The sequence below is a fragment of the Somniosus microcephalus genome, chromosome 31 (assembly GCF_052327205.1).
Source record: "Somniosus microcephalus isolate GS21.2 chromosome 31, FLI_Smic_1.0, whole genome shotgun sequence".
NCBI classification, from domain to species: domain Eukaryota; kingdom Metazoa; phylum Chordata; class Chondrichthyes; order Squaliformes; family Somniosidae; genus Somniosus; species Somniosus microcephalus.
The window spans coordinates 13,798,868-13,811,486 of record NC_141017.1 but is presented as its reverse complement, the minus strand read 5'-3'; the positions used below and the strand labels follow the sequence as shown (position 1 = coordinate 13,811,486).

General features: G+C 47.1%; 1 protein-coding gene across 6 annotated transcripts in view; it reads left to right on the top strand.

Annotated features, from left to right (window-relative positions):
* tecrb (trans-2,3-enoyl-CoA reductase b) overlaps window positions 1–12,619 on the top strand; it is a 74,481-nt gene that overhangs the window by 57,593 nt on the left and 4,269 nt on the right. For all 6 annotated transcript variants that reach the window (XM_085971556.1, XM_085971558.1, XM_085971559.1 and 3 more), the window contains 2 exons: window positions 8,489–8,577; window positions 10,392–10,437. In XM_085971556.1, the coding sequence (XP_085827682.1) occupies window positions 8,489–8,577; window positions 10,392–10,437 (135 nt within the window). The remainder of the gene's footprint in view (window positions 1–8,488; window positions 8,578–10,391; window positions 10,438–12,619) is intronic.

Sequence of the window (12,619 nt, the reverse complement as noted above, 5' to 3'; positions counted from 1 at the left end):
ACCTCTGGTGGTTTTGTAACTCCAGCTCCTGCTCTAATTAAAGATAATTTGTTTATAATTAATCCCTGGTCCGGTTGAGTGCCCGAGTCTGATGCCAAGGATTCTGGAGCATTTACTTATCCAAACGGGCGGCTTATTCATTTCGAACAGGTGGCCTGTTGACAGCCCATTAACAGCAGGCAGTACTCACGTCTTCGAGTAACCCTTTCAGTGCCGAGGAGCTTTCTGAACAGCTATAACCCCAACCCTTGAATATCGGGGAGGTACTGTGGGGTGGGTTTGGAGTAGAGTGAGAGAGCTGGCGATCTCTTGGTGAGGTTTTCTGCAAAATGACTTGCGCTGAATATTCTGGGACATAGAAACATAGAATATAATTGCAAAATACTGCGGATGCTGGAAATCTGAAAAAACAACAGAAAATGCTGGAAATACTCAGCAGGCCGGGCAGCATCCGTGGAGAGAGAAACAGAGTTAACGTTTCCGGTCGATAGGAGTAGGCCATTCAGCTCCTCGAGCCTGCTCCGCCATTCAATGAGATCATGGCTGATCATCCAAACTCAGTACCCTGTCCCTGCCTTATCCCTTTAGCCTTAAGAAATATATCTAACTCCTTCTTGAATATATTTAATGAATTGGCCTCCACCGCCCTCTGTGGCAGAGAATTCCACAGGTTCACCACTCTCTGGGTGAAGAAATTCCTCCTCATCTCAGTCCTAAATGGCTTACCCCTTATCCTTAGACTGTGACCCCTGGTTCTGGACTCCCCTGCCATCGGGAACATCCTTCCTGCATCTAGTCTGTCTAGCCCTGTTAGAATTTTATAAGTTTATAAGGGACACTTGCTGTTTTGAAACAGTTTAAACTGGTTATCGCCGCCTGGGGTTTATTTCTAGAAGAATAGAATTGAAACGCAGCGAAGTTATGTTAAACTTGTATCGAACCTTGGTTAGACCACACTTGAGTACTGTGCACGGTTCTGGTCTCCATATTACAAAAAAGATAGAGGTACTGGAGAAGGTGCATAAAAGATTTGCAAGAATTATACCAGAACTGCGAGGTTATAACTATCGGGACAGGCTGGGCTTTTTGCTATAAAACAGAAGGCTGAGGGGTGCCCTGTTGGAAGGCTTTAATAGTGTAGATGTAGAGAAGATGCTTCCACATGTGGAGGAGTTCAAAACTAGGTCATAAATATAAGATAGTCACTAATAAATCCAGTAGGGCTAGACCACACTTTGAGTACTGTGTACAGATCTGGTCGCCATATTATAAAAAGGATATAGAGGCACTGGAGAGGGTGCAGAGAAGATTTACAAGGATGGTACCAGAAATGCGAGGGTATACCTGTCGCTGAAGGATAAACAGGCTGGGTCTCTTTTTTTCTCTTGAAATGAGAAGGCTGAGGGGTGACCTAATAGAGGTCTTTAAAATTATGAACGGTTTTGATAGAGTGATCACAGAGAGTGTTTCCACTTGTGGGGAAGAGCATAACTAGAGGCCATCAATATAAGATAGTCACCAAGAAATCCAATAGGGAATTCAGAAGAAACCTTCTTTACCCAGAGAGTGATGAGAATGTGGAACTCGCTGCCACAGGGAGTGGTTGAGGTGAATAGTATAGATACATTTAAGGGAAAGCTAGGGTGCGATGAAGTAGGTGGGAGGAGGCTTGTGTGGAGCATAAACACCGGTACAGACCAGATTCTGTGCTGTAAATTCTATGTAAAAAAAAAAAATTTTAAATACTGAACAATGCCTTGAGCTTTATACGTGCGTATCACTTGGTGTAATTCCCTCCCTCCCTCCAGTGCCCCAATGGCTCCCCGATTGAATGCATCATGGGGTACTGGCCCATAGGAACCAGGAAGGCCCCCAGGTTGGATTGCCCAGTCTGAGCTGTGAGCTGATCTCGGCCTGTGGGAGCTGCAGCGTGCTGCCGTGTGAATGAGGCTCACCGCCTCCTCCAATCCTGGGGTTTCTTCCTGTGCAGACTCTGCTCAGTCTGGCAGCCAGATGTAACCGCGTTTGGCACTCCCAAACCGCTGGAATAACTCGCTCCCTGACCGTCAGGCCAATTGGGAGCGAGCGGGCTACTCCGGTGTACAATTCAGGGCCGCTGATGGAACGCTGCAGCCATGGGGAGTGCTGACCACCTCACCAAGAGACCGCCAGCTCTCTGTCTCTACCCCCAACCCGCCCCACAGTACCTCTCCCTTCCTTCAGAGTCTCCGTCTCTTCAACTGTGCGTGCACCCTCCTTTACCCCCCACTGTAGAACGCCTCGAGATGTTCTTCTATAAATGCTCCTTGTTGTAGAGGAGATTGAGGCCAGAAATAGTGCCGTTTGTGCTTTGCTTCTAATCTCCCACAAACCAGTTTCAGAACTGCCTGAGATGGGGGAAAAGTGCTCTTTTTTTAAACTTAATTTGTATTTTAATTTTGCTAATGTACATAACCTGTTTCTGTGCTGTAAAATTCTATTCAGTCCAACTAGTCCGTGCTGGTGTTTATGCTCCACACGAGCCTTCGCCCTTCACCTTCATCTTAGCCTATCGGTATATCCTTTCATTCCTCTCCATCTATTTATCGAGCTTCCCCTTAAATGTATCTGTGCTAATCACCTCGACCACTCCCTGTGGGAGCGAGTTCCACATTCTCACCACTCTCTGGGTAAAGAAGTTTCTCCTGAATTCCTTACTGGATTTATTAGTGACTATCTTCTGTTTATGGGCCCTAGTTCTGGTGTCTCCCACAAGTGGAAACACTCTCTCTCTGTGTCTACCCTATCGAACCCCTTCCATAATCTTAAAGACCTCGATCCGGTCACCCCTCGGCCTTCTCTTTTCTAGAGAGAAGAGCCCCAGCCTGTTCAATCCTTCCTGATGGGTGTATCCTCTCGGTTCTGGTATCAACCTTGTAAATATTTTTTGGACTTTCTCCAGTGTCTCCATCTTTTTTATAATCTGGAGACGAGATGTGTCTTGCTCTTAAACAATATTAGTAGCTTGATTTGTGACCGAGCCCTGATCAGCTTGTCATGTGACAAAGGTGTGTGACCGAGCAACGTGATTGTTCTTATCAAAGGCCATTGTGGCATCACCGTGGAAGTGAGCTGGATTCCGGGCCTGTTGCCCTACTGCAAGTGATGCAGGCCTGTCTGTCCTCTTCCCCACCCCCATATTGGGCCCACTGCTGGCCCACAGTCTTATGAAACAGGTTAGCTAGACACTTCAGTCAGTCAGCAAATCTTCTCCTTGCTCGTAGATCACCACAGCCTCAGGAATGTCGAACCCTTGCCATCACTATTTCAGTGCATCGACAGCCGTAGATGGTGCAGTCCCCCCCCCCCCCCCGGGTTAATGGGACAAAAGCGGCAGCCAGGAACCATGGCTGAGAAAGCTGACCGGCTTTCCTCGCAACACTCGCGTGTCCACATGCTGTCAATTCGTCCTCTCCAACACCCCCCGCCCCAGTCGAGTGCAAAGTCATGGATGAGACAAGGTCAAAGCTTGTCCCTCTGATAGGCTAACTTACCAGCTCCTCCAATCAAAGCTCACCCCTCTAGTACTTTAAAACCCTCCATCCCTGAGCATCCTTTATGAATAAAGAAATTGTTTTGCTTTGTGTCCCCTGGTTGTACTATCATGAAGTGATATTCCGGGTTCATTTATCGATCTATTTAATATTTTGATGTCTAGGTGAGGTTTCCCTGTTGACAGTCTCGCCACACTGTAGTGTTCTTTCCTCATAGCTCGCCCCCTTTTTGCTCCTGTCTCTACTCCCAATGCACCCTTTTGAAGTGTGGTATCCAGATACAGTGCGTAGTGAGATCTGTCCAGCGTATTCTAAAAGCTCCGCACCACCTCCTGTAGACTCTTCTAGCTTTATAACCCCGACATTCTGTTGGATTTTTAACATTGCTTCAGCATTTTAAAAGTTTGCTATTCACTCCCAAGTGTCAGTCGCTGATTCTTTTCCATTCAACGTATTTGTCTGTATTAAACGTTGTCTGCCCTGTTGCATAGCCGATCCACCTCTGCAGTTCTGTCCGTGTAACGTGCTCTGAGCTGTCTCTCTGTGATGAGCACTCTAGAAGTATAAGTGTTGTAAGCCTTTTTGCAAATTTAACTGCATCCTCTGCCTCTCCTGCCGTCCCTATTTTAGTGTCATCTGAGAACTGAACAGTTGCTGTTTCAGTGACCACGTCCTTTTTAGATTAGAAGCAACAGACGGCAACACGTTGACCCTGCAGATTGTCCAATCAACACTTCCTTCTCCTCCTCCACCCCCACTCTGTTCGTGCACCTCTCACAGGCACACTCTCGCTTTTTAACAAACTTCCTATCCATCCCCGTGACCGGCGCGGTATATTCCAGCGGCAACAGCGTGTGAGCGGCCTGCGCGGGACTGCCCGATGGATGCACGCCCGCGCACCTTGGGAGGAACAATGCCCATGACCGACCCAGGATTCCTGTGGTTTATAATTTGAGAAATCCTTCATGTTTTCTGACAATCCCATGAAGATATATTTGAGGTCGTGCCACTATTTCCTGTATTTGTCAAAGGACGTTGAGGGGGTTTGTGATCGGAGCTTCCCTCCCACATTATTAGGAAAGACTTCCATTTATATAGCGCCTTTCACGACCGCAGGACATCCCAAAGCGCTTTACAGCCAATGAAGTACTTTTGAAGTGTAGTCACTGTTGTAATGTAGGAAACGTGGCAGTTAATTTTGCACAGCAAGCTCCCACAAACAGCAATGTGATAATGATCAGATAATCTGTTTGTGATGTTGGCTGAGGGATAAATATTGGCCAGGAAGGGGAGAACTCCCCTGCTCTTCGAAATAGTGCCATGGGATCTGCTACATCCACCCCGAGAGGGCACACGGGGCCTCGGTTTAAGGTCTCATCCGAAATTAGAGATACTGTTGTACAGGATCTCTCCAGGCTGTTGTAGTCTGGGTCAGATCACATTGAAATTTGGGCCCTACACACACAGGAGACAAATGGACTGCAGGCACCACTTCCCAATTCGTGGTAGTGAAAGTTATCACTGAACAGGGGACGTCCTACACATTCATTTACTGCAACCACCAGGAGCTGCCTGCACCTAGAAACATAGAAGATAGGAGCAGGAGTAGGCCATTCGGCCCCTCGAGCCCGCTCCGCCATTCAATGCGATCATGGCTGATCATCCAAATTCAGTACCCTGTCCTTGCTTTCTCCCCATATCACTTGATCCCTTTAACCTTAAGCAATATATCCAACTCCTTCTTGAATATATTTAATGAATTGGCCTCAACTGCCTTCTGTGGTAGAGAATTCCACAGGTTCACCACTCTCTCTGGGTGAAGAAATTCCTCCTCATCTCTGTCCTAAATGGCTTACCCCTTATCCTTAGACTGTGACCCCTGGTTCTGGACTCCCCCCACCATCGGGAACAGCCTTCCTGCATCTAGTCTGTCTAGTCCTGTTAGAATTTTATAAGTTTCAATGAGATCCCCTCTCATTCTTCTAAACTCTAGTGAATATAAGCCTAATTGACCCAATCTCTCTTCATACGTCATTCCTGCCATCCCAGGTATCAGTCTGGTGAATCTTCGCGGCACTCCCTCCATGGCACGAACATCCTTCCTCAGATAAGGCGACCAAAATTGCACACAATACTCAGTGTGGTCTCACCAAGGCCCTGTACAACTGCAGCAAGACATCCTTGCTCCTGTACTCGAATCCTCTCGCTATGAAGGCCAGCATACCATTTGCCGCCTTAACAGCCTGCAGCACCTGCATGCTTACCCTCAGCGACTGGTGCACAAGGACACCCAGGTCTCATTGCACTTCCCCTACTCCCAATCTATTGCCGTTCAGATAATAATCTGCCTTCCTGTTTTTGCCACCAAAGTGGATAACCTCGCATTTATCCACATTATACTGAATCTGCCATGCATCTGCCCAATCGCCCAACCTGTCCAAATCATACTGGAGTTTCTCTGCATCCTCCTCACAGCACACACGCCCACCCAGCTTTGTGTCGTCTGCAAACTTGGAGATATTACATCTAGTTCCCTCGTCTAGATCATTAATATATATTGTGAATAACTGGGGTCCTTGCACCGATCCCTGCGGTACCCCATTAGTCACTGCCTTCCACTCGGAAAAAGACCCGTTTATTCCAACTCTTTGCTTCCTGTCTGCCAACCAGTTTTCTATCCAAGTCAGTACCTTGCCCCCAATCCCATGTGCTTTAACTTTGCACGCTAACCTCTTATGCGGGACCTTATCGAAAGCCTTCTGAAAGTCCAAATACACCACATCCACTGGTTCTCCCTTCTCTAGTCTACCAGTTGCATCCTCAAAAAATTCCAGTAGATTAGTCAAGCATGATTTACCTTTTGTAAAGTCATGTTGACTTTGTCCAATCCTGTCACTGTTTTCCAAGTGCTCTGCTATTGCATCTTTTATAATGGACTCTAGCATTTTCCCCACTACCAATGTCCGGCTTACCGGTCTATAATTCCCTGTTTTTTCTCTACCACCTTTTTTAAATAGTAGGGTTACATTAGCTACCCTCCAATCCATGGGAACTGTTCCAGAGTCTATAGATTTTTGGAAGATGACCAGCAATGCATCTACTATTTCTAGGGCCACTTCCTTAAGTACCCTAGGATGTAGATTATCAGGCCCTGGGGATTTATCGGCCTTCAATCCCATCAATTTCCCTAATACCATTTCCCTACATATACTGATTTCATTCAGTTCCTCCCTCTCGGTTCCTCCCTCTCATTAGACCCTATGTTCCCTGACATCTTTGGGAGGTTATTTGTGTCCTCCTTTGTGAAGACAGAACCAAAGTATGTATTTAATTGGTCTCCCATGTCTTTGTTCCCCATTATAAATTCCCCGATTCTGACTGCAAGGGACCTACGCTTGACTTCACCAATCTTTTTCTCTTCACATATCTATAAAAGCTTTTACAGTCAGTTTTTATGTTCCCTGAAAGCTTACACTCATACTCTATTTTCCCCCTCTTAATTGATCCCTTTGTCCTCCTTTGCTGAATCCTAAACTGCTCCCCATCCTCAAGTTTGCTGCTTTTTCTGCCCAATTTATATGTCCTCTCCTTGGATCTTATGCTATCCCTAATTTCCCTTGTTAGCCAATGTTGAGTCACCTTTCTTGTTTTATTTTTATGCCAAACCGGGATGAACAAATTCTGTGGTTCATCCATGCAATCTTTAAATGTTTGCCATTGCCTATTCACTGTCAACCCTTTAAGTAACATTCCCCAATCCATCCTAGCCAACTCGCGCCTCATACCATTGTAGTTTCCTTTATTTAAATTCAGGACCCTAGACTCGGAGTCAACTACTTCACTCTCCATCTTAATGAAGAATTCGATCATATTATGATCGCTCCTCCCCAAGGGGCCTCGCACAACAAGCTTGCTAATTAATCCTTTCTCATTACATAATACCCAGTCTAAGATGGCCTGATCTCTAGTTGGTTCCTCGACATATTGGTCCAGGAAACTATCCCGTATACACTCCAGGAATTCCTCCTCCACAGTATTGTTATTAATTTGGTTAGACCAATCTATATGTAGATTAAAGTCACCCATGATAACTGCTGTGCCCTTATTGCATGCATCTCTAATTTCCCGTTTTAATGCCATCCCCAACCTCAGCGTCTCTGTCTGTGTGTCTGCATCCCCTGTCTCCCTCCCTCTCCAGTTTGTCTGTGTCTCTTTACAAAGAACATCATGGCCATCTGTGTTTCCGATTGTGCCGGGGTAAAGATCAGTGAGTGTCATCTGCCCTGTGGGAACCCCCAATCCCACAGAGGCTGTTTTTCACGTGACAATAACTTTGTCAACAGGCAGCTCTGCCATAGAGGGCACCACGACTGACCCTGATCCTATTCTTGCCAGATGTTCACCCAAACACACCCTCACCGGGCAGGAAGCAGGAGTGGGAACGCGGCTGACCATTTCGTATGCCGGAGGATCACGGCAGCTGATTGTCATGCCCTCGTGTTGCCCTGGGGGAGTTCAGCTAACCCCACACTGCCCAGGGATTGACCCCTCCTTATTCTGTATCGCATCGGGTGCTGCAATTTACTCACCAGTTGGCCTCTGTGTTGTTGGATGATTCCAGCTGGTGTAGCAGATGGGGTACACTGGTCTCTGTGCCCTGGGTTGGCAAGTGGGAAATAGGACCGGGTTCCCACTGCTGGTTGCTACCTGCTGATCTCTGGTGTTGTGGGGGTAGGACTGAGCTCCGCTGTGATGCCTCGTACAGTTGAATAGCTGACGCACCCCATCGTGGCACTAGCCAGGATAAGAACCATCTGTGCAAGGTAAATGGCGAGTGGCCCCTGGGATAGTCGCTCAGGCCAACTCCTCGCCTATAGGAGAGGGCCCGGTTGGGCAACGCATGTTGTGAAATCAGTGGAAATCATTGCATCCTCTCGCTCCTTCTCTCCCTCCAGGTTCCAAGGCACGCAGGATTCCTTTCCCAACAAAGAACCCCTTTACCTGGCTGTTCCTCTTGGTGTCATGTCCTAACTATACGTATGAGGTAAGTCCGATAGCAAAATACTGCAGATGCTGGAAATCCGAAATAACAACAGAAAATGCTGGAAAAATTCAGCAGGCCAGGCAACATCCGTGGAGAGAGAATAGAGTCAACGTTTCGGGTGAAAACCCTTTGTCAAGACTGAAGAAGCACAGGAAATGAAACAGATTAAAAGGCCAGTTTGAGGGCTGGGAGAGAACAAAAGAGAAGTGAAGAGACATTAAGAGGTATTCAAAGCGAGACGAGATGGTGATAGGACTAGTGGAGACAAAAGACGGCTCTAGATTAGGTGTGAAATGCGCTGGCAGAATGGGAGACAGCTGCCATGTGGGAGAGAGAAAAAGGCCAAAACAAAGATGTGGATAAAAAATATAAGTAAAAATGTAATAGAGGCCGAGGTTATGATCTGAAATTGTTGAACTCGATATTGAGTCCGGAAGGCTGTAAAGTGCCTAATCGGAAGATGAGGTGCTGTTCCTCGAGTGTGAGGTAAGTCCCTGCCTGTACACTGAACTCGCTGCTGTCATCTGCTGGTCTGTTGTTGCTTGGAACTCTGACTGAACTGAGTACCTCGTGGCTTTAGTTAATTTAAAAATATGCACGCACGCATGGACAGACCACACAGACAGACGGACCTCTGACTGGAGGCGCCGGCTGCTGAATTTTCCACCCTGAAATATTTAAGCTTGAGATCTGAGCAACGCCACACATTCTCCCCAACCTTTTGTCGACAGGTGTCCCAGTTTGTACTGCTGGGAAAATGATGCGATATTTCCTGTTATTGCAATGTGAGACTTTTTTTTTTTTTTTTTTTTAATTATCCCCGCGTTTATTTTCAGCCTATTGCCAGCTGCCGACTGGAGATAATGTGACCGCAGACTCTAATCGAAAAGGCTGCTGGTGGATGAATGTGTTGGTGATTTTTGTGCTCTGCCCCCACTGAGGGTGTGAATATCTCCCTCTGTCAGTCATCTCTCGAAGCCCTGGAAGTGCAGCTACTGATCTGATCCAGTGTGAAATATGTCAACGTATCAGAATGCTAGAGAGGGGCAGGTTCCGAGAGTCTTTCCAAATCAAATCCATTTATTTCTCGTATCCTCCCTTGGAGAACAGTGTGAAGTAGTGGAAGGGTTTGCAGCCTGATTGACCGGCCGAGCGTGATGTGAACACTCCTTCCGTGGCCGTAACCAGTGTTCCCTGTCATTTTTGTTCGAGTGCGCGGCCCCTTTAAGGGGGTGCGCGGCCCATTCAAAGTACCGCGCATACGTGGTTTTTCCCTATTTAAAAGCCAGTGAGCCGGCTGCGAGGGAGCTGTGCGGTCCGCAGCTTAAAGGGAACATTGGCCGCAACCATCTTCATATCAGCCCATGGGGTAATTGGTTATGGCGCGCGGGTTTATGGGAATTCTGGTGGCATAGTGGTTAGCACTGTTGCCTCACAGCGCCAGGGACCCGGGTTCGAATCCGGCCTCGGGCGACTGTCTGTGTGGAGTTTGCACATTCTCCTCGTGTTTGCGTGGGTTTTCTCCGGGTGCTCCGGTTTCCTCCCACAGTCCAAAGATGTGCGGGTTAGGTTGATTGGCTATGATAAAATTGACCCTTAGTGCTAGGGGGATTAAATACGTGGGGTTACGGGGATAGGGTGGGATATGTGTTGGTGTAGGGATTACGGGGATTGGGTGGGATATGTGTCGGTGCAGGCTCGATGGGCCGAAATGGCCTCTACCTGCACTGTGGGGTTTCTGTGAATTCTGTGGAAAAAAAGATGCAGCATCCGACGTCCGTGAGTAATGTGTAGCTTTCTCTCTCTGTCCGCAGGTGGGGTCCTGGATTGGCTTCACTATAATGACTCAGTGTCTCCCAGGTAAGGTCACACCTTGATGCTGACGTGGGTAAGGTAACTGACCGAGGCAGATCCTGCAGCAGGTTCGCTCTGTGCAGTCTTGATCTGAAAGTCTCCTTGGAGCTCTATGGGGGAGTCCCTCAAACCGAGAACTTACAACTGCTGTCTTACAGGGGTCTGAGGATAAGGGGTCGGCCATTTAAAACTGAGATGAGGAGGCATTTCTTCATAGTCATAATGGCACAGAAGGAGGCCATTTGGCCCATCGAGTCTGCGCCAGCTCTCTGCAGAGCAATCCAGTCAGTCCCATTCCCCCGCTCTATCCCCGTAGCCCTGCAAGTTTATTTCCCTCAAGTGCGTATCCAGTCTCCCCTTGAAAACATTGAGTGTCTCCGCTTCCACCACTTCCGTCGGCAGCGAGTTCCAGGTCCTCACCACTTGCTGCATGAAAAAGTTTCCCCTCACGTCCCCCCTGTATCTCTTGCCCAAAGCCTTAAATCTGTGTCCCCTAGTCCTTGTACCGTCAACTAGTGGGAACAGCCTTTCCCCGTCTAGCCTATCCAAACCCGTCATAATCTTGTACACCTCTATCAAATCACCCCTCAACCTCCTTAAATGAAAACAAATCCAGCTTCTCCAACCTGTCCTTGTAGCTAAGATCCCCCATCCCCGGAACCATTCTGGTAAATCTCCTCTGCACCCTCTCAAGGGCCTTCACATCCTTCCTAAAGTGTGGTGACCAGAACTGGACCCAATACTCCAGTTGTGGCCTAACCAGCGCTTTATAAAGGTTCAGCATAACTTCTCTACTTTTGTACTCAATACCTCTCTTTTTGTGAAGCCTATATCCCATATGCTCTGTTAACCACTCTCTCAATATGTCCTGCCACCTTCAGGGACCTATGCACATTAACTCCCAGGTCCCTCTGTCCCTGCACACACTTTCTTTAAAACTGTGCCATTAATTGTATATTGCCTCTCCCTGTTCCTTTTGTCAAAGTGCATCACCTCACACTTCTCTGTATTAAATTCCACCTGCCACTTGTCTACCCATTCTGCTAGCCTTTCTATGTCCTGCTGCAGTCGATTGGTATCATCCTCACTGTTTGCCACACCCCCAAGTTTGGTGTCATTGGCAAATTTAGAAATTCTACTGTATTCCTATTATCTATCTATCACAAAAAGCAGTGGCCCCAGCACTGACCCTTGGGGAACACCACTGTCTACCATCCTCCAGACTGAAAAACAGCCATTTACCACAACTTGCTGTTTTCTGTCCTTAAGCTGCCACTGACCCACCTATTCCATGAACCTCAATTTTGTTAACCAGCCTTCTATGTGGCACTTTGTCAAACGCCTTCCTAAAGTCCATGTAGACAACGTCCATTGCATTCCCTTCATCGATCTTCCCTGTTACTTCATCAAAAAATTCAATTAGATTAGTCAAACACGATCTGCCTTTTACAAATCCATGTTGGCTCTCCTTAATTAGCTTAAACCTCTCCAAGTGCCCGTTAATTTTTCCCTTGATTATTGTTTCTAAAACTTTACCCACTGATGTTAAACTGACCAGCCTGTAGTTACTAGGATTGTCCTTGCACCCTTTCTTAAACAATGGTGTCACATTTGCCACTTTCCAATCCTCAGGCACCTCCCCCCACATCTAGGGAAGATTGGAAAATTATGGCAAGCCCGTCTGCTATCTCCTCCCCCAATTCCCTTAGCCATCTGGACCAGGCGACTTATCCACTCTAAGCATACCCAGCCTTTCCAGTACATCCTGTCTATCAATTTTCACCCCTTCCATTGCTTCTACCTTTTCCAGTTCTACCGATTTTTATTTTTTATTTTGTTAGTAAACACCGATACAAAGTACTCATTGAGTATTCTAGCCTTGCCCTGCGCCTCCAAGCATATATCACCACCTTTGTCCCTAACAGGCCCCACCCCGCCTCTTACTACCCGCTTACTGTTTACATGCCAGTAGAAGATTTTTGGGTTCCCTTTTATGTTAACTGCCATTCTACTCTCATTCTCTCTTTGCCAATCTTATTTTCATCTTCACTTCCCCTCTCAACTTACTGTATTTGGTCTGGTATTCACCTGACATGCATCATACACCTTTTTTTGTTTCATCATCTTCTCTATCTCCCTCGTCATCCAAGGAGCCCTTGCTTTGATTCCCTTACCCTTCCCTCTTGTT